The sequence below is a fragment of the Cherax quadricarinatus genome, chromosome 93 (assembly GCF_038502225.1).
Source record: "Cherax quadricarinatus isolate ZL_2023a chromosome 93, ASM3850222v1, whole genome shotgun sequence".
Classification (NCBI taxonomy): domain Eukaryota; kingdom Metazoa; phylum Arthropoda; class Malacostraca; order Decapoda; family Parastacidae; genus Cherax; species Cherax quadricarinatus.
The window spans coordinates 7,179,890-7,201,512 of NC_091384.1; the positions used below are offsets into that span (position 1 = coordinate 7,179,890).

At 43.7% G+C, this 21,623-nt stretch overlaps 2 protein-coding genes across 2 annotated transcripts in view; both read right to left on the bottom strand.

Annotated features, from left to right (window-relative positions):
* The window catches only part of LOC128703406 (uncharacterized), a 51,796-nt gene extending 43,517 nt beyond the window's left edge, over nt 1-8,279 (bottom strand). Inside the window, exons 1-3 of the mRNA XM_070104702.1 lie at nt 8,199-8,279; nt 5,212-5,355; nt 2,326-2,550 (exon numbers count right to left, since the gene is read on the bottom strand). Coding sequence (XP_069960803.1) covers nt 2,326-2,550; nt 5,212-5,355; nt 8,199-8,279 — 450 coding nt within the window. The remainder of the gene's footprint in view (nt 1-2,325; nt 2,551-5,211; nt 5,356-8,198) is intronic.
* LOC128703498 (uncharacterized) overlaps nt 7,785-21,623 on the bottom strand; it is a 52,596-nt gene continuing 38,757 nt past the window's right edge. The window contains exons 4-7 of the mRNA XM_070104703.1: nt 15,183-15,487; nt 12,331-12,935; nt 11,089-11,448; nt 7,785-8,815 (exon numbers count right to left, since the gene is read on the bottom strand). Coding sequence (XP_069960804.1) covers nt 8,418-8,815; nt 11,089-11,448; nt 12,331-12,935; nt 15,183-15,487 — 1,668 coding nt within the window. The 3' untranslated portion in view covers nt 7,785-8,417. The remainder of the gene's footprint in view (nt 8,816-11,088; nt 11,449-12,330; nt 12,936-15,182; nt 15,488-21,623) is intronic.

The following is a 21,623-nucleotide window of genomic DNA, read 5'->3' on the forward strand; positions in this document are numbered from 1 at the left end:
GTTTGCAACAAGACTAGTCCCAGAGCTAAGAGGTATGTCCTACGAGGAGAGGTTAAGGGAAATCAACCTGACGACACTGGAGGACAGGAGAGATAGGGGGGACATGATAACGACATATAAAATACTGAGAGGAATTGACAAGGTGGACAAAGACAGGATGTTCCAGAGACTGGACACAGTAACAAGGGGACACAGTTGGAAGCTGAAGACACAGATGAATCACAGGGATGTTAGGAAGTATTTCTTCAGCCACAGAGTAGTCAGTAAGTGGAATAGTTTGGGAAGCGATGTAGTGGAGGCAGGATCCATACATAGCTTTAAGCAGAGGTATGATAAAGCTCACGGCTCAGGGAGAGTGACCTAGTAGCGATCAGTGAAGAGGCGGGGCCAGGAGCTCGGACTCGACCCCTGCAACCTCAACTAGGTGAGTACAAAACACATGAACACAAGAACACATACATGAACACAAGAACACATACATGAACACAAGAACACATACATGAACACAAGAACATGTGTGAACCCAAGAACATGAACAGAAGAGCATACATGAACACAAACATGATCTTAAGAACACACACATGAACACAATAGATCACAGTCCTTCACAATAGATTACAATCTTTCTCAATAGATCACAGTCCTTCACAATAGATCACAGTTCTCCACAATAGATCACAGTCCTTCATAATAGATCACAGTTCTCCACAATAGATCACAGTCCTTCACAATAGATCAGAGTCCTTCACAATAGATCACAGTCCTTCACAATAGATCACAGTTCTCCACAATAGATCACAGTCCTTCATAATAGATCACAGTTCTCCACAATAGATCACAGTCCTTCACAATAGATCACAGTCCTTCACAATAGATCACAGTCCTTCACAATAGATCATATAGTCCTTCACAATAGATCACAGTCCTTCACAATAGATCACAGTCCTTCACAATAGATCACGGTCCTTCACAATAGATCACAGTTCTCCACAATAGATCAGAGTCCTTCACAATAGATCAGAGTCCTTCACAATAGATCATATAGTCCTTCACAATAGATCACAGTCCTTCACAATAGATCACAGTCCTTCACAATAGATCAGAGTCCTTCACAATAGATCAGAGTCCTTCACAATAGATCACAGTTCTCCACAATAGATCAGAGTCCTTCACAATAGATCAGAGTCCTTCACAATAGATCATATAGTCCTTCACAATAGATCACAGTTCTCCACAATAGATCAGAGTCCTTCACAATAGATCAGAGTCCTTCACAATAGATCAGAGTCCTTCACAATAGATCACAGTTCTCCACAATAGATCAGAGTCCTTCACAATAGATCAGAGTCCTTCACAATAGATCACAGTTCTCCACAATAGATCAGAGTCCTTCACAATAGATCACGGTCCTTCACAATAGATCACAGTTCTCCACAATAGATCAGAGTCCTTCACAATAGATCAGAGTCCTTCACAATAGATCACAGTTCTCCACAATAGATCACAGTCCTTCATAATAGATCACAGTTCTCCACAATAGATCACAGTCCTTCACAATAGATCACAGTCCTTCACAATAGATCACAGTCCTTCACAATAGATCACAGTTCTCCACAATAGATCACAGTCCTTCATAATAGATCACAGTTCTCCACAATAGATCACAGTCCTTCACAATAGATCACAGTCCTTCACAATAGATCACAGTCCTTCACAATAGATCACAGTCCTTCACAATAGATCACAGTTCTCCACAATAGATCACAGTCCTTCATAATAGATCACAGTTCTCCACAATAGATCACAGTCCTTCACAATAGATCACAGTCCTTCACAATAGATCACAGTCCTTCACAATAGATCACAGTCCTTCACAATAGATCACAGTCCTTCACAATAGATCACAGTTCTCCACAATAGATCACTGTCCTTCACGATAGACCACAATCTTTCTCAATAGATCACAGTCCTTCACAATAGATCACAGTTCTTCACAATAGATCACAGTTCTCCACAATAGATCACTGTCCTTCACAATAGACCACAATCTTTCTCAATAGATCACAGTCCTTCACAATAGATCACAGTCCTTCACAATAGATCACAGTCCTTCACAATAGATCACAGTCCTTCACAATAGATCACAGTCCTTCACAATAGATCACAGTCCTTCACAATAGATCACAGTTCTCCACAATAGATCATTATTTACACAGTTATTAAGGAACAAAGTGAACCTCGTCAGTCAAGAACTTGTAACGTTCAATAATTACTAACTGAGTACACTCAGGAAAGGAGACTTCAAATGTTGTTTCGGTCCATTACTGGACCATTATCAAGCCATGGTCCAGCATCAAGCCATGGTCCAGCATCAAGCCATGGTCCAGCATCAAGCCATGGTCCAACATCAAGCCATGGTCCAGCATCAAGCCATGGTCCAGCATCAAGCCATGGCCCAGCATCAAGCCATGGCCCAGCATCAAGCCATGGTCCATCATTAAGTAACAATTCTCGAAGTGTTCTCTTCTGATTGTGGATTAATTGTAAGTCCTAACAATGGTAGAATTACTAACAATATGTTAGGAAAAAGATGGATTTATGTTATACTTTGCACCTCACTCTATGCCTATGTATACTGTGTCCATGTATTGTTTGTAAAGGCTTGACAAACCATACCACGGGTGGGGTTAGAACCCGCGATCAGAGAGTCACAAAACTCCAGACCGTCGCGTTAGCCACTGGACCAGTTGGCTACAATAAGATTTATCCAACTAGGTATATTTTTACACCATAGGAAGGTTATTGTAGCTAGCTGGTCCAGTGGCTATCGCAACGGTCCAGAGTTTCGTGATTCTCTGATAGCGGGTTCTAACCCCACCCGTGGTATGGTTTGTTTGCAATCACATTACGATTTTGTGGGTCAGGCTGGACAAAGCTCCTGGAGAGCGAAACGTTGCCGCAATATAATGTCGCTTTAGTTGTACTTGTGTCCTTTTATCTAACATGGTTGTAAGTTGTCACGAAATTATAATTGTTATTCAACACTAAGCCGTGTGGAGCCGTTCGTGACAAAGTACAAACTTACAAACTCAAATTTATATAAATACTTAACAAGTCGTTAAACATACTTTCCAAGGCCATTTACTGCTCATATAAACACTTAACAAGCTACATAAACTTTTATCAACATTCAACATTCAATATATAGGGCCATATAAACACTTATGAAGCAATAAAAGGTAATAAATACAATTACGGGCCATATATAAATATTCCCCAGGTCATATATCCCACAGAGACCCACACACGTCTTGAAAGGATCGATATTTGATTCAAACGAATGGAGTTCTTATCATATTAGTGTCAACAGGATGTTATGTGTGGAACACTGGGGACTGAACCAGCGTCCATGGCTTAATGGCTTGTCCTCGAATTATTACTATAATCAAAAAGCAGAAGCGCTAAACCAAACCACAAGGCCTTGTCCTCGGAGCTTTAAGAAGTCTATATACAGGCGGACCCGAATTTACAGCGCTTCGTTTTACAGTGCTTCGTCTTACAGCGTTTCGCTCATACAGCGGTTTTCAATTATGCATTTCGTCTTTTATTCAGACTTCCTACAATAAACATATTCACCACTTACTGTAAGCTACGGACGAAAATATTTTAAGGTAAGTAATGTGTGTACTGTACATGCATTTTTTTAGGCCTAGATCTATTGTTCGCTTAATTTATGATAGTGTAAACATGTTGTGAGGGTTTTGTATATATTTGAAAGTAAGTAAACGCTATATTTTACTTTACAGAGATTTACACTTGACAGCCGTAGCCCGGAACCTGACCTGCTGTATAATCGAGGCCCTACAGTAGCCAGGAACCTAACCTGCTGTATAATCGAGGCCCTACAGTAGCCAGGAACCTAACCTGCTGTATAATCGAGGCCCTACAGTAGCCCAGAACCTGACCTGCTGTATAATCGAGGCCCTACAGTAGCCAGGAACCTAACCTGCTGTATAATCGAGGCCCTACAGTAGCCCGGAACCTGACCTGCTGTATAATCGAGGCCCTACAGTAGCCCGGAACCTGACCTGCTGTATAATCGAGGCCCTACAGTAGCCCGGAACCTAACCTGCTGTATAATCGAGGCCCTACAGTAGCCAGGAACCTGACCTGCTGTATAATCGAGGCCCTACAGTAGCCAAGAACCTGACCTGCTGTATAATCGAGGCCCTACAGTAGCCAGGAACCTAACATGCTGTATAATCGAGGCCCTACAGTAGCCAGGAACCTAACCTGCTGTATAATCGAGGCCCTACAGTAGCCAGGAACCTGACCTGCTGTATAATCGAGGCCCTACAGTAGCCCGGTACCTAACCTGCTGTATAATCGGGGCCCTACAGCAGCCCAGAACCTGACCTGCTGTATAATCGAGGCCCTACAGTAGCCCAGAACCTAACCTGCTGTATAATCGGGGCCCTACAGTAGCCCGGAACCTAACCTACTGCACAATCGGAGCCCTACGGTAGCCCAGAACTTAACCTGCTGTATAATTGGAACCGTACAGTAGCCTGAAACCTAAACTGCTGTATAATCGGAGCCCTACAGTAGCCCAGAACCTAACCTGCTGTATAATCGGGGCCCTGCAGCAGCCAGGAACCTAACCTGCTGTATAATCGGGACCCTGCAGTAGCCAGGAACCTAACCTGCTGTATAATCGGGGCCCTGCAGTAGCCAGGAACCTAACCTGCTGTATAATTGGGACCCTGCAGTAGCCAGGAACCTAACCTGCTGTATAATCGGGGCCCTGCAGTAGCCAGGAACCTAACCTGCTGTATAATCGGGGCCCTACAGTAGCCAGGAACCTAACCTGCTGTATAATCGGGGCCCTGCAGTAGCCAGGAACCTAACCTGCTGTATAATCGGGGCCCTGCAGTAGCCAGGAACCTAACCTGCTGTATAATCGGGACCCTCCAGTATATGACTAAGACAATATATCACGGTTTAAAAGATAGCAGATATACCTGAGCACTGGCATATCTCCTGTGTTATTTTTAAACTTTGGGTATTTTTTAGTTTGTAATTACGTTTTATAATGATTTCTTCCCATATAATTATATGACAGTGGGTTGAGCTACAGCTATGGGGCTACACACCTTCATTTCAACTCTCCCTGGCCAAGTTAGTGAAGACTTGAACATGACATTGTAATACCTCCCTCTCCAGAGCTTCCCAGAGCTCTCCAGAGGTTTCCAGAGCTCTCCAGAGGTTTCCAGAGCTCTCCAGAAGATTCCAGAGCTCTCCAGAGGTTTCTGGAGCTCTCCAGAGGTTTTCGGAGTTCTCCAGAGGTTCCCTAAGCTCCTCAGAGCTCAGTGCAAATACAATGTTTAAGATACACAGACACGCCTTGACATTACGCCTTCAACTAATTTTTTCTTATCACTCAAAACAGATCGTTGAATAATTAAGACCCGTGACAGGACTCTTGTCCTGATGGCCATTATAACAATTCAGCCTATTGTATTGAAACCGCAGCAAGATAAGCGATGCCCCAAGACCTCACATCAAGCAGAAGACGGCCTCAGAAGCCACTGAGAGAAATAATTTTAATCCAAAGAAATTAGCAAGTACAACCGCCTCCCCTGAGTCACCGAATGCACCAAAAAAACATTAATTACATTTGACTAGGTAAAAGTTGAAGGGTCATGAGTAGTGTCTGTAAAATATTCATTCTTAATATTAATTCCTTGATGTAGGCTCAGTGGTTATAACAGAAGAGAGCAACTTCAGTGGATAGTGTTAGCAGACGCCACACACCGCAACTAGAGCCGGATTAACTTAACTGTGAGGTCCCTGGGCTACAGGTACTGTGAGGCCCCTGGGCTACAGGTACTGTGAGGCCCCTGGGCTACAGGTACTGTGAGGCCCCTGGGCTACAGGTACTGTGAGGCCCCTGGGCTACAGGTACTGTGAGACCCCTGGGCTACAGGTACTGTGAGGCCCCTGGGCTACAGGTACTGTGAGGCCCCTGGGCTACAGGTACTGTGAGGTCCCTGGGCTACAGGTACTGTGAAGCCCCTGGGCTACAGGTACTGTGAGGCCCCTGGGCTACAGGTACTGTGAGGCCCCTGGGCAACAGGTACTGTGAGGCCCCTGGGCTACAGGTACTGTGAGACCCCTGGGCTACAGGTACTGTGAGGCCCCTGGGCTACAGGTACTGTGAGGCCCCTGAGCTACAGGTACTGAGGCCCCTAGGCTAGAGGTACTGTGAGGCCCCTGGGCTACAAGTACTGTGAGACCCCTGGGCTACTAGTACTGTAAGGCCATTGGGCTACAGGCAATGTGAGGCCCCTGGGCTACAAGTACTGTGAAGCCCCTGGGCTACAGGTACTGTGAGGCCCCTGGGCTACAGGTACTGTGAGGCCCCTGGGCTACAGGTACTGTGAGGCCCCTGGGCTACAGATACTGTGAGGTCCCTGGGCTACAGGTACTGTGAAGCCCCTGGGCTACAGGTACTGTGAGGCCCCTGGGCTACAGGTACTGTGAGGCCCCTGGGCTACAGGTACTGTGAGGCCCCTGGGCTACAGGTACTGTGAGGCCCCTGGGCTACAGGTACTGTGAGGCCCCTGGGCTACAGGTACTGTGAGGCCCCTGGGCTACAGGTACTGTGAGGCCCCTGGGCTACAGGTACTGTAAGGCCCCTGGACTACAGGTACTGTGAGGCCCCTGGGCTACAGGTACTGTGAGTCCCCTGGGCTACAGGTACTGTGAGGTCCCTGAGCTACAGGTACTGTGAGGCCCCTGGGCTACAGGTACTGTGAGACCCCTGGGCTACAGGTACTGTGAGGCCCCTGGGCTACAGGTACTGTGAGGACCCTGGGCTACAGGTACTGTGAGGCCCCTGGGCTACAGGTACTGTGAGGACCCTGGGCTACAGGTACTGTGAGGCCCCTGGGCTACAGGTACTGTGAGGCCCCTGGGCTACAGGTACTGTGAGGCCCCTGGGCTACAGGTACTGTGAGGCCCCTGGGTTACAGGTACTGTGAGGCCCCTGGGCTACAGGTACTGTGAGGCCCCTGGGCTACAGGTACTGTGAGGCCCCTGGGCTACAGGTACTGTGAGGCCCCTGGGCTACAGGTACTGTGAGGCCCCTGGGCTACAGGTACTGTGAGGCCCCTGGGCTACAGGTACTGTGAGACCCCTGGGCTACAGGTACTGTGAGACTGTCAGTGATATTTTCAAAAGGAAAAAATCACCACAACAGTCAACAGTCCATCATATACGTGATGTAATAACACACTAATTATAATCCTTCAGCAGTTACTGTGAATACTTTTTACTTAATCTCTGGAGGTCCTCCAGCTGGTGGAGGCCCTAGGGTTGCAGCCCCTGGAGGCCCCAAGGTTGCAGCCCCTGGAGGCCTTCCAGCTGGTGGAGGCCCCAAGGTTGCAGCCCCTGGAAGCCTTCAGCTGGTGGAGGCCCCAAGGTTGCAGCCCCTGGAGGCCCCAGGGTTGCAGCCCCTGGAGGCCTTCAGCTGGTGGAGGCCCCAGGGTTGCAGCCCCTGGAGGCCTTCAGCTGGTGGAGGCCCCAGGGTTGCAGCCCCTGGAGGCCTTCAGCTGGTGGAGGCCCCAGGGTTGCAGCCCCTGGAGGCCTTCAGCTGGTGGAGGCCCCAGGGTTGCAGCCCCTGGAGGCCTTCCAGCTGGTGGAGGCCCCAAGGTTGCAGCCCCTGGAGGCAGCCCAGCTGGTGGAGGCCCTAGGGTTGCAGCCCCTGGAAGCCTTCAGCTGGTGGAGGCCCCAAGGTTGCAGCCCCTGGAAGCCTTCAGCTGGTGGAGGCCCCAAGGTTGCAGCCCCTGGACGCCTTCCAGCTGGTGGAGGCCCCAGGGTTGCAGCCCCTGGACGCCTTCTAGCAGGTGGAGGCCCCAGGGTTGCAGCCCCTGGAGGCCTTCCAGCTGGTGGAGGCCCCTGGGCTACAGCCCCAAAAACTCTTGCCTTAATCCGGCCCTAACTGCAACCACACCTGCTGGTTTTTATACCTCTCTTCCCCACCACCAACAACCACAGTGATAAATCTAGCTCTTGGCTCTACGTAGTAACCATGAAGCCACCAGCAAGCACGGACCCAACAGCAAGCACGGACCCAACAGCATGCATGAACCCAACATAATGCATGGACTCAGCTGCAACCGTGGACCGGCACCAACCGTGGACCCGGCAGCAACCGTGGACCCGGCAGCAACCGTGGACCCGGCAGCAACCGTGGTCCCGGCAGCAGCCATAAACATGGCAGAACACGTGGACCCAGGATCAGCTGTGGACCTAGCAGCAACCGTAGGCCTAGCAGCAGTGCTGGCCCGCAGTACCAGAGGCTGCAGACTGCAGCTGCTGATCACTGTATCAGCAGCTGCAACACACCCAGAGCATCATAAATCAGCAGAATACTTCATGCCAGCTCTTCCAAGGCGCTTCTTGAAGCTCCCAACCGTCTGCCGAAGAAGTGCCATGAAGGCATTGCGGATATCCTTGCTGAAGAGGAAATACAAGACGAAGTTGAGGCCAAAGTTGAGGAACTCCAAATTGTTGGCCACAGCGCGGAAGATCTGGTAGTTGAGGTCGTTCCTCTTGTCATCGCTGAAGGTCAGGGAGAGAACGGCTGCCGGAATGTTGGTGACGAAGAACGCCACGATGATGGAGACCAAGAGGAGAACCAGTCGTCTCTCCGTGTCGTGGCGTCGTTCACTCATACCTCGTGAAGGTGCACCACCAGCCACACCTCCAGCCACACCTCCAGCCACACCTCCAGCCACACCTTCTCCTTCAACTGCAACAAAACACAAAATTTTATACCAGGCGCTGATCCACCAGGAGGCCTGGTCACAGACCGGGCCGCGGGGGCATTGACCCCCGAAACTCTCTCCAGGTAAACTCCAGGTAATATCACTATTATTGTTATTATTATTATTATAATTATTATTATGAATATGAATATGGTAACATAGGGATAACATATATAACATGATATAACATGGGGATAACTAGGTGATAACATGATAACAGTGATAACACAACAGTGATATCAATGATAACACAAACAAATGGCATAATGAAAATAGTGTACTAATACAGAGATAGCATAGAAATAACATAATGTGATAACATAATTATGATAACATGATAGCATGGTGATAAAAATTTATAACATGATCATGATAGCATGGTTAGAACAATTTGATAACAAAGTAACGTGATCAGATATTATGATAACATGATAACAAGGTGATAAGATAGTAATAACATAGTAATAACATGTGATAACATGATTATAAAATAACACAGGGATAACATTGTGATAGCAAGGTGATAACATGTGATAACAAGATTATGAAGTGATAACACAGGGATAACATTGTGATAGCAAGGTGATAACATGTGATAACAAGATTATGAAGTGATAACACAGGGATAACATTGTGATAACAAGGTGATAACATGTTCACATTGTAATTAAAAAAGGTAATATGGTGATAGCAAAATGATAACATGGTGAAAAAAGGCGATATCAAGATGATAACAAGATAACATGGTGATAAAAATGGCGATACCTTTGCGATAGCGAGATGATAACATATGAAATTGACTACATAACAGAGGATAACACTGTGATAGCATACTGATAACACTGTGATAACATACTGATAACACTGTGATAACATACTGATAACACTGTGATAACATGAGGATAACTTTGTGATAACAGTGATAATAGGATAACATAATAACATTTAATATATAGGTAAAAAAATGAATGGTGGTAACAAAATAACATGGTGATAACAAGGCGATAACATGGTGATAACATAGTGATAACATGGTAATAAGAAGATAACATGGTGATAACAAGATAACATGGTGATAGCAAGATAACATGGTGATAAGATAACATGGTAATAACAAGATAACATGGTGATAACATGGTAATAACAAGATAACATGGTGATAAGATAACATGGTAATAACAAGATAACATGGTGATAAGATAACATGGTAATAACAAGATAACATGGTGATAAGATAACATGGTAATAACAAGATAACATGGTGATAAGATAACATGGTAATAACAAGATAACATGGTGATGACAAGATAACATGGTGATAAGATAACATGGTAATAACAAGATAACATGATAAAACATGGTGATGACAAGATAACATGGTGATGACAAGATAACATGGTGATGACAAGATAACATGGTGATAAGATAACATGGTAATAACAAGATAACATGGTGATGACAAGATAACATGGTGATAAGATAACATGATAATAACAAGATAACATGGTGATAAGATAACATGATAATAACAAGATAACATGGTGATAAGATAACATGGTGATAAGATAACATGGTGATAAGATAACATGGTGATAGCAAGATAACATGGTGATAACAAGATAACATGGTGATAAGATAACATGATAATAACAAGATAACATGGTGATAAGATAACATGATAATAACAAGATAACATGGTGATAAGATAACATGGTGATAAGATAACATGGTGATAGCAAGATAACATGGTGATGACAAGATAACATGGTGATAAGATAACATGATAATAACAAGATAACATGGTGATAAGATAACATGATAATAACAAGATAACATGGTGATAAGATAACATGGTGATAAGATAACATGGTGATAAGATAACATGGTGATAGCAAGATAACATGGTGATAACAAGATAACATGGTGATAACAAGATAACATGGTGATAACATAGTGATTGCATGGTGGAAACATGGTACCATGGTGCTAAAGTGACTGATAACACTGTGATAACATTTTGCTAGGGTGATAACACTTCTCACAGAAGAAGAACAACATCAACGACAACAACAATAATTAACAACGACAACAACAACTAACAAAGACATTAACAGCAGCAACAACAACAACATAACAACAACAGCAGCGAGAACCACATCAGCAACAATAACAACGACAACAAGAACAGCAACAAGAACAACGAGTACTGGAGCTTGAGCACAACAGGCGCCACCCAGGTAGAGGTAGATATACATACCTGATAGATTGATGGTGGATAGACTAATGAACTCAACTCTCTCTCTGCTGGTCGAGGTACACCAGCCTTCCGAATTCCTTGTTCTTGTTCTCTTCCCATCACTAACCGCTGATTTATCCCCATTTCCTTGATCTGGGGACATATCCCCATTTCCTTGATCTGGGGACATATCCCCATGTCTATTCTGTAGCGACTTATACGCACTGTCATGGTATGGGACCTTATCACCCATAATATTTGTCCAGCTGAGGCGGCCATTGCTGGAGCTGAGAGAGCGTCCCATCCGGCTCTCTTGGCTTAAGGAGGATATTTCAGTGAAGGAAGTCACTGTATATGTGTCAGTGGTGCTTGGTGTTGTCACTGTACACATACCAGTGCTTGGTGTTGTCACTGTACACATACCAGTGCTTGGTGTTGTCACTGTACACATACCAGTGCTTGGTGTTGTCACTGTACACATACCAGTGCTTGGTGTTGTCACTGTACACATACCAGTGCTTGGTGTTGTCACTGTACACATACCAGTGCTTGGTGTTGTCACTGTACACATACCAGTGCTTGGTGTTGTCACTGTACACATACCAGTGCTTGGTGTTGTCACTGTACACATACCAGTGCTTGGTGTTGTCACTGTACACATACCAGTGCTTGGTGTTGTCACTGTACACATACCAGTGCTTGGTGTTGTCACTGTACACATACCAGTGCTTGGTGTTGTCACTGTACACATACCAGTGCTTGGTGTTGTCACTGTACACATACCAGTGCTTGGTGTTGTCACTGTACACATACCAGTGCTTGGTGTTGTCACTGTACACATACCAGTGCTTGGTGTTGTCACTGTACACATACCAGTGCTTGGTGTTGTCACTGTACACATACCAGTGCTTGGTGTTGTCACTGTACACATACCAGTGCTTGGTGTTGTCACTGTACACATACCAGTGCTTGGTGTTGTCACTGTACACATACCAGTGCTTGGTGTTGTCACTGTACACATACCAGTGCTTGGTGTTGTCACTGTACACATACCAGTGCTTGGTGTTGTCACTGTACACATACCAGTGCTTGGTGTTGTCACTGTACACATACCAGTGCTTGGTGTTGTCACTGTACACATACCAGTGCTTGGTGTTGTCACTGTACACATACCAGTGCTTGGTGTTGTCACTGTACACATACCAGTGCTTGGTGTTGTCACTGTACACATACCAGTGCTTGGTGTTGTCACTGTACACATACCAGTGCTTGGTGTTGTCACTGTACACATACCAGTGCTTGGTGTTGTCACTGTACACATACCAGTGCTTGGTGTTGTCACTGTACACATACCAGTGCTTGGTGTTGTCACTGTACACATACCAGTGCTTGGTGTTGTCACTGTACACATACCAGGGATAGTGTTGGTAGTTTGTAAGCTAGAGAACGTAATATTTTTGGCTCCAGTATCAGAAGTAGCATTATGGGAAGCATAAGTAAAGACACTGGTGTTACTGGCAACATTGAGAGTACCTATATTGGGGGAAGTAATGTTTATAGTCTCAATATCAGAAACAGATCTGGTGTTTTTGAGAGCACTGGTAGTTCCTACACTGTTTATGGTTCCAATATTAGTAATAACACTGTTGAAAGCTTTTGTGGCAGACGGGTGGGGTTCTCCCCGGCTGATAACAGGAGAGTGATTCACCACAGTGCTGATGAGGTTACCATCAAAATATGACTGTGAGGGTATGGCTGACACCTCGCAGTTCAAGCCCCTAGACAACAGCTGACGCCGTCGGCTGATCCGCTTGAACTCGACGATGATCCAGGTGTTCAACACTGCTAGAAGGATCGCCGGGGCAAACCTGCAGAGAAGATATATTTTATCTTAGAATCAACCAAGAAGACACGACTGACAGACAGAAGCTCGAGCCTCAAGAAATAGACAAATAACCCGCACACAGGAGAGATGACCGGTACACCGTCGTCGTCAGCCCAAGGCATAAATACATATTTATTTTTCCATGCTGTTTATAATATGTCAAGCTATTTTTAAATGATATAAGATATTCATTATTTAGCATGTAACGCACTTGTTCCATAGACAAGGACGTGTAGCTTACAGGTCCATTCCTCGTACAGATATGTACATGTACATGTTGGTTGAGTATTATTGGCTGTGCCGTATCACGTTATGCAATGAAGAGATGTGATTGGCTACAGTTAGCAGAGAGGAAGCTTAAGATAATGTGTGTGGGTAATATGTGCAGACATTTCTTGTTACTCTTTCTTACACTGTGTTGGTTGACCGACTTATATTACCGCGTTTCCTGTACTTTCGAGGATAATGTAGGGAACTTCCATACTGGAGAACCCAGTGAGACCTTTATGGTAACATTGCTTAGGTAGCCTTTCTGTTGTACAGATTTCCTATACTGTATACTGACAAAATCATGACAGGTGTTGCTATGTTCTTGAGTTGTGTATTGTATTATTCAATTTAGTGGATACAACACCTCACACAGAGGTGACAACACCTCACACAGAGGTGACAACACCTCACACAGAGGTGACAACACCTCACACAGAGGTGACAACACCTCACACAGAGGTGACAACACCTCACACAGAGGTGACAACACCTCACACAGAGGTGACAACACCTCACACAGAGGTGACAACACCTCACTCAGAGGTGACAACACCTCACTCAGAGGTGACAACACCTCACTCAGAGGTGACCACACCTCACACAGAGGTGACAACACCTCACACAGAGGTGACCACACCTCACACAGAGGTGACCACACCTCACACAGAGGTGACCACACCTCACACAGAGGTGACCACACCTCACACAGAGGTGACCACACCTCACACAGAGGTGACAACACCTCACACAGAGGTGACAACACCTCACACAGAGGTGACAACACCTCACACAGAGGTGACAACACCTCACACAGAGGTGACAACACCTCACACAGAGGTGACAACACCTCACACAGAGGTGACCACACCTCACTCAAACACTTGTCCAGCATCAGGTTAAATTGTTCGCTTGACAAAGACGACTCTCTGTATTTTTTTTTTTAAATATTAATATTTTCACCTTTTACATTATGAACAATATTATGGACTATAAAACTGTCAAATTTATACATTCCAGAACACAAATTTGAAATATGTTGTGCCTAATGCTTGATAAGAAATGATTCAACAATACTTCGTTGAACTGGAGAATTACAGGGAAGTAATTCTTTGGCATTAGTCCAATCTACACAATGGTCTGTATCCCTTGTATCTATAATGGTCTGTATCCCTTTTATCTATACAATGGCCTGTATCCCTTACATGAATGAACAAAGCACTGGATTATCATCCAGTAGATATTGCATATTTATGTTGTTGAATTCTAGTCTCAAGAGATTTACCAGTTTGTTCAAGATAAAAGTTATCACAGCCTTTACAAGGGATGGTGTATACACAACCTACGATTCCTTGGGAGAATTTTTTAATTATTTTTTGTTTCACGATATTATAATATATACAATTTTAGCTTTAAAGTATTCAAGAGCCTGTGGGAAATGAGAGTGATTTTCTTTATATGGTAAAACTAAAATATTCTCACATTCATACTCGGTATTAGGCTCTGTCTTACATAAGAACATAAGAAAGGAGGAACACTGCAGGAGGCCTGTTGGCCCATTCAAGGCAGGTCCTTTACAATTCATCCCACTAACAAAACATTTGCCCAACCCAATTTTTAATGCTACCCAAGAAATAAGCTCTGATGTGAAAGTCCCACTCAAATCCAACCCCTCCCACTCATGTACTTATCCAACCTAAATTTGAAACTACCCAAAGTCCTAGCCTCAATAACCCAACTAGGTAGACTGTTCCACTCATCAACTACCCTATTTCCAAACCAATACTTTCCTATGTCCTTCTAAATCTAAACTTATCTAATTTAAACCCATTACTGCGGGTTCTCTCTTGGAGAGACATCCTCAAGACCTTATTAATATCCCCTTTTATTTTCTTAAGTCTATATAAAGCTTTATCAATAAATGTTTGCAGATATTGCAAATTAGAAATATCTATGAACATACCTGACACAGATCTCCAGCAGGTACTCGTAGACCAGAAACCATCTGGCAGAGACCACCTGTAAGTTCTCCTCAATGAGGTACCTGCCGGGGTAGGCAGTAGCAGCAGGGATCACCACCCTGTGGAACGCCATGGGAATGTACATAATGAAGGCCATGACGAAGGATAGAGCGATCCTGAGAGAGGCAACGTAGTGGCTGTGTAGGTTACGGTATTTCCTTGGGTAACACACTGCCACGAATCTGTCGATGCTGAGGCCCACTACGATGTACACACTAGAGGCTATCAACGCGTTACCCAATGGTACCTGTCAAGTGACCATTACTTTTAGATTTATCATTACTATCAATAAATGGACACAGTTGCAACGTTTCTTGAGAGCGAAACGTTGCTACAATAAAATGTTACATTAGTTGCATCTGTGTCCATGTACCTAATATTTTGTCGGTAATTCTACCACTATTACTAATTATTATTATCATTATTGTTGTTGCTGTGTACGAATGGTATATAATACCGACAAGATGAGAGTAAGACACATGTGCAACATCTGGGTATCTTTATTGTAGACGTTTCGCCATCCAGTGGCTTTATCAATACAAATTCCAGGACATAACTTGAAGACAGTAGAACTATGTACAGAAGATGAGGTAATCAGTCCCTCAACCTAGGAGTAGGTGCGAACAGCACCATAGTCGTGGAGATTCTGAAGCAGAAGAAAGAATCCTGGCGCTTATATAGTAACGTCAGGTGAAGCAGACGAGGGCAAATTCACTGGTGGGCGGGATTCCCCAGTGGAAGTAGGTCCTTCCCAAAAAGATGGGTTAGTAGTAGTAGTAGTTGTCGTAGTAGTGAAGGTTATGTACATGTCCTCAGAATTAAGATTCCATGATGTTGCAGTGTCTGACAAGTTGTGTACGAATGGTATATAATACCGACAAGATGAGAGTAAGACACATGTGCAACATCTGGGTATGTCCTGGAATTTGTATTGATAAAGCCACTGGATGGCGAAACGTCTACAATAAAGATACCCAGATGTTGCACATGTGTCTTACTCTCATTGTTGTTGCTGTTATTAATATTAATAAAATAGAATTAATCTAACTACTAATTAATAATGCAATAACATTAGTCTAACTGCTAATCGCAGTACTGGTAATTACTTAGAACCACTTGTTCGTGGATGGATTAATATGTACTTATACTGCTCGTGAAGGCTTGTATTCCAAATAGGAGTGGAATGAAAGTAGTCCTGAGCTCACCAGAGCCACATATGTGCTCACATCAGGTTGTGTACGAATGGTATATAATACCGACAAGATGAGAGTAAGACACATGTGCAACATCTGGGTATCTTTATTGTAGACGTTTCGCCATCCAGTGGCTTTATGGTGCTGTTCGCACCTACTCCTAGGTTGAGGGACTGATTACCTCATCTTCTGTACATAGTTCTACTGTCTTCAAGTTATGTCCTAGAATTTGTATTGATAAAGCCACTGGATGGCGAAACGTCTACAATAAAGATACCCAGATGTTGCACATGTGTCTTACTCTCAGCTCACGTCAGGTAATATGCCCAGTGCTACTGGGTGTCTGATGTCTGCAGCATTGTTTGGCTTAGTGGACTAAAGTGTCGTGGATTTTGGCGGCCTTCACGCGTGCATACATACAGTTGACCCTTGAACTGCGCGGGTCCACTTATACTCGGATTTTTTTCATTAAATGTATTGGAATTTTTATGAAGATTTGTGACAATTTGAAAAAAACTCTCAGGCGAACCGCGTAGCCCAGAAATATCGAATATATTGAGAAAAAGTTAGGAATGTCATGAATGCATAAGATGTATAAATTCAAGGATTATGTGGAGTAAAATAAGAGCTGGATGTGAAAAGTGGGTTATAATAAGTGTTTATGCGCCTGGAGAAGATAGGAGTGTAGAGGAGAGAGAGATTTTGGGAGATGTTAAGTGAGTGTTTAGGGGCTTTTGAACCATGTGAGAGTAATTGTGGTAGGGGACCTAAATGGTAAAGTGGATAAAACTATTGTGGAGGAAGTAGAAGGTAAGATTGAGGTGTCAAGGGTAAATGAAAGTGAGGGTCTGCAACTGAACGATGTATAATAATACAGTGTATTTTAAGACAGAGAGGATAAATAAGAGTACAAGGTATGATATAGGGTAGTGATTCTCAACCAGTGATTCTCAACCAGTGATTCTCAACCAGTGGTTCTCAACCAGTGATTCTCAACCAGTTATTCTCAACCAGTGGTTCTCACCCAGTTATTCTCAACCAGTTATTCTCAACCAGTTATTCTCAAACAGTTATTCTCAACCAGTGATTCTCAACCAGTGATTCTCAACCAGTTATTCTCAACCAGTGGTTCTCACCCAGTTATTCTCAACCAGTTATTCTCAAACAGTTATTCTCAACCAGTGATTCTCAACCAGTGATTCTCAACCAGTTATTCTCAACCAGTGGTTCTCACCCAGTTATTCTCAACCAGTTATTCTCAAACAGTTATTCTCAACCAGTGATTCTCAACCAGTGATTCTCAACCAGTGATTCTCAACCAGTGGTTCTCACCCAGTTATTCTCAACCAGTTATTCTCAAACAGTTATTCTCAACCAGTGATTCTCAACCAGTGATTCTCAACCAGTGATTCTCAACCAGTTATTCTCAACCAGTGGTTCTCACCCAGTTATTCTCAACCAGTTATTCTCAAACAGTTATTCTCAACCAGTGATTCTCAACCAGTGATTCTCAACCAGTTATTCTCAACCAGTGGTTCTCACCCAGTTATTCTCAACCAGTTATTCTCAACCAGTTATTCTCAAACAGTTATTCTCAACCAGTGATTCTCAACCAGTGATTCTCAACCAGTGATTCTCAACCAGTTATTCTCAAACAGTTATTCTCAACCAGTGATTCTCAACCAGTGATTCTCAACCAGTTATTCTCAACCAGTTATTCTCAACCAGTTATTCTCAAACAGTTATTCTCAACCAGTGGTTCTCAACCAGTGGTTCTCAACCAGTGATTCTCAACCAGTGGTTCTCAACCAGTGATTCTCAACCAGTGATTCTCAACCATTGATTCTCAACCAGTTATTCTCAACCAGTTATTCTCAACCATTGATTCTCAACCATTGATTCTCAACCATTGATTCTCAACCATTGATTCTCAACCATTGATTCTCAACCAGTGATTCTCAACAAGTGATTCTCAACCATTGATTCTCAACCATTGATTCTCAACCATTGATTCTCAACAAGTGATTCTCAACCATTGATTCTCAACCATTGATTCTCAACCAGTGATTCTCAACCAGTGATTCTCAACAAGTGATTCTCAACCAGTTATTCTCAACCAGTGATTCTCAACCATTGATTCTCAACCATTGATTCTCAACCATTGATTCTCAACCAGTGATTCTCAACCAGTTATTCTCAACCATTGATTCTCAACCATTGATTCTCAACCATTGATTCTCAACCAGTGATTCTCAACCAGTGATTCTCAACAAGTGATTCTCAACCATTGATTCTCAACCATTGATTCTCAACCAGTGATTCTCAACCATTGATTCTCAACCATTGATTCTCAACCAGTGATTCTCAACCAGTGATTCTCAACCATTGATTCTCAACCATTGATTCTCAACCAGTGATTCTCAACCATTGATTCTCAACCATTGATTCTCAACCAGTGATTCTCAACCATTGATTCTCAACCATTGATTCTCAACAAGTGATTCTCAACCAGTGATTCTCAACCAGTGATTCTCAACCATTGATTCTCAACCATTGATTCTCAACAAGTGATTCTCAACCAGTGATTCTCAACCATTGATTCTCAACCATTGATTCTCAACCATTGATTCTCAACCAGTGATTCTCAACCATTGATTCTCAACCATTGATTCTCAACCAGTGATTCTCAACCAGTGATTCTCAACAAGTGATTCTCAACCATTGATTCTCAACCATTGATTCTCAACCAGTGATTCTCAACCATTGATTCTCAACCATTGATTCTCAACCAGTGATTCTCAACCATTGATTCTCAACCATTGATTCTCAACAAGTGATTCTCAACCATTGATTCTCAACCAGTGATTCTCAACCATTGATTCTCAACCATTGATTCTCAACAAGTGATTCTCAACCAGTGATTCTCAACCATTGATTCTCAACCATTGATTCTCAACCATTGATTCTCAACAAGTGATTCTCAACAAGTGATTCTCAACCATTGATTCTCAACCAGTGATTCTCAACCATTGATTCTCAACCAGTGATTCTCAACCATTGATTCTCAACCAGTGATTCTCAACCAGTGATTCTCAACCATTGATTCTCAACAAGTGATTCTCAACCAGTGATTCTCAACCATTGATTCTCAACCATTGATTCTTAACCAGTGATTCTCAACCATTGATTCTCAACCATTGATTCTCAACCAGTGATTCTCAACCAGTGATTCTCAACAAGTGATTCTCAACCATTGATTCTCAACCATTGATTCTCAACCATTGATTCTCAACCATTGATTCTCAACCAGTGATTCTCAACCAGTGATTCTCAACCAGTGATTCTCAACCAGTGATTCTCAACCAGTGATTCTCAACCAGTGATTCTCAACCAGTGATTCTCAACCAGTTATTCTCAACCAGTTATTCTCAACCAGTAATTCTCAACCAGTTATTCTCAACCAGTGATTCTCAACCAGTGATTCTCAACCAGTGATTCTCAACCAGTGATTCTCAACCAGTGATTCTCAACCAGTTATTCTCAACCAGTAATTCTCAACCAGTTATTCTCAACCAGTGATTCTCAACCAGTGATTCTCAACCAGTGATTCTCAACCAGTGATTCTCAACCAGTAATTCTCAACCAGTAATTCTCAACCAGTGATTCTCAACCAGTGATTCTCAACCAGTGATTCTCAACCAGTTATTCTCAACCAGTGATTCTCAACCAGTGATTCTCAACCAGTGATTCTCAACCAGTGATCCTCAACCAGTGATCCTCAACCAGTGATCCTCAACCAGTGATTCTCAACCAGTGATCCTCAACCAGTGATTCTCAACCAGTGATTCTCAACCAGTGATTCTCAACCAGTGATTCTCAACCAGTGATTCTCAACCAGTGATTCTCAACCAGTGATTCTCAACCAGTGATTCTCAACCAGTGATCCTCAACCAGTGATCCTCAACCAGTGATTCTCAACCAGTGATCCTCAACCAGTGATTCTCAACCAGTGATCCTCAACCAGTGATTCTCAACCAGTGATTCTCAACCAGTGATTCTCAACCAGTGATTCTCAACCAGTGATTCTCAACCAGTGATTCTCAACCAGTGATTCTCAACCAGTGATCCTCAACCAGTGATTCTCAACCAGTGATTCTCAACCAGTGATTCTCAACCAGTGATTCTCAACCAGTGATTCTCAACCAGTGATTCTCAACCAGTGATTCTCAACCAGTGATTCTCAACCAGTGATTCTCAACCAGTGATTCTCAACCAGTGATTCTCAACCAGTGATTCTCAACCAGTGATTCTCAACCAGTGATTCTCAACCAGTGATTCTCAACCAGTAATTCTCAACCAGTAATTCTCAACCAGTGATTCTCAACCAGTGATTCTCATATGGAGATGCAATTCTTGTAACAGTTCTATTAACTTACATTTAAATAAAAGTTACTTTTATTTACAAAAGTTACTGGGAAATAAATAACAGCTTTTCTAACAGTAGGTGACCACGCCAGCAGCCCCGTGGATTGCTGGCAAAGCTCTCGCTTAACACGCTGAGGGTCCGGGTTCGATTCCCGGCGGGGTTGAAACATTTTGACGCGTTTCTTTACGCCTGTTGTCCTGGTCACCTAGCTAGTAGGTACCTGGGTATTAGTCGACTGGTGTGGGTCGCATCCTGGGCTCCACAGACATTGTCACATGCTCCACAAACAGTCACATGCTCCACAAACAGTCACATACTCCACAAACGGTAACATACTCCACAAACAGTCACATGCTCCACAAACAGTAACATACTCCACAAACAGTCACATGCTCCACAAACAGTCACATGCTCCACAAACAGTCACATACTCCACAAACAGTCACATACTCCACAAACAGTCACATGCTCCACAAACAGTCACATGCTCCACAGTCACATGCTCCACAAACAGTAACATACTCCACAAACAGTCACATGCTCCACAAACAGTCACATGCTCCATAAACAGTCACATACTTCACAAACAGTCACATGCTCCACAAACAGTCACATGCTCCATAAACAGTCACATGCTCCACAAACAGTCACACGCTCCACATAGTCATATGCTCCACAAACATAGTCACATGCTCCACAAACATAGTCACATGCTCCATGTGGCTCGTATGTTGGTTTGCGTGCAGCCAGCAGCAACAGCCTGG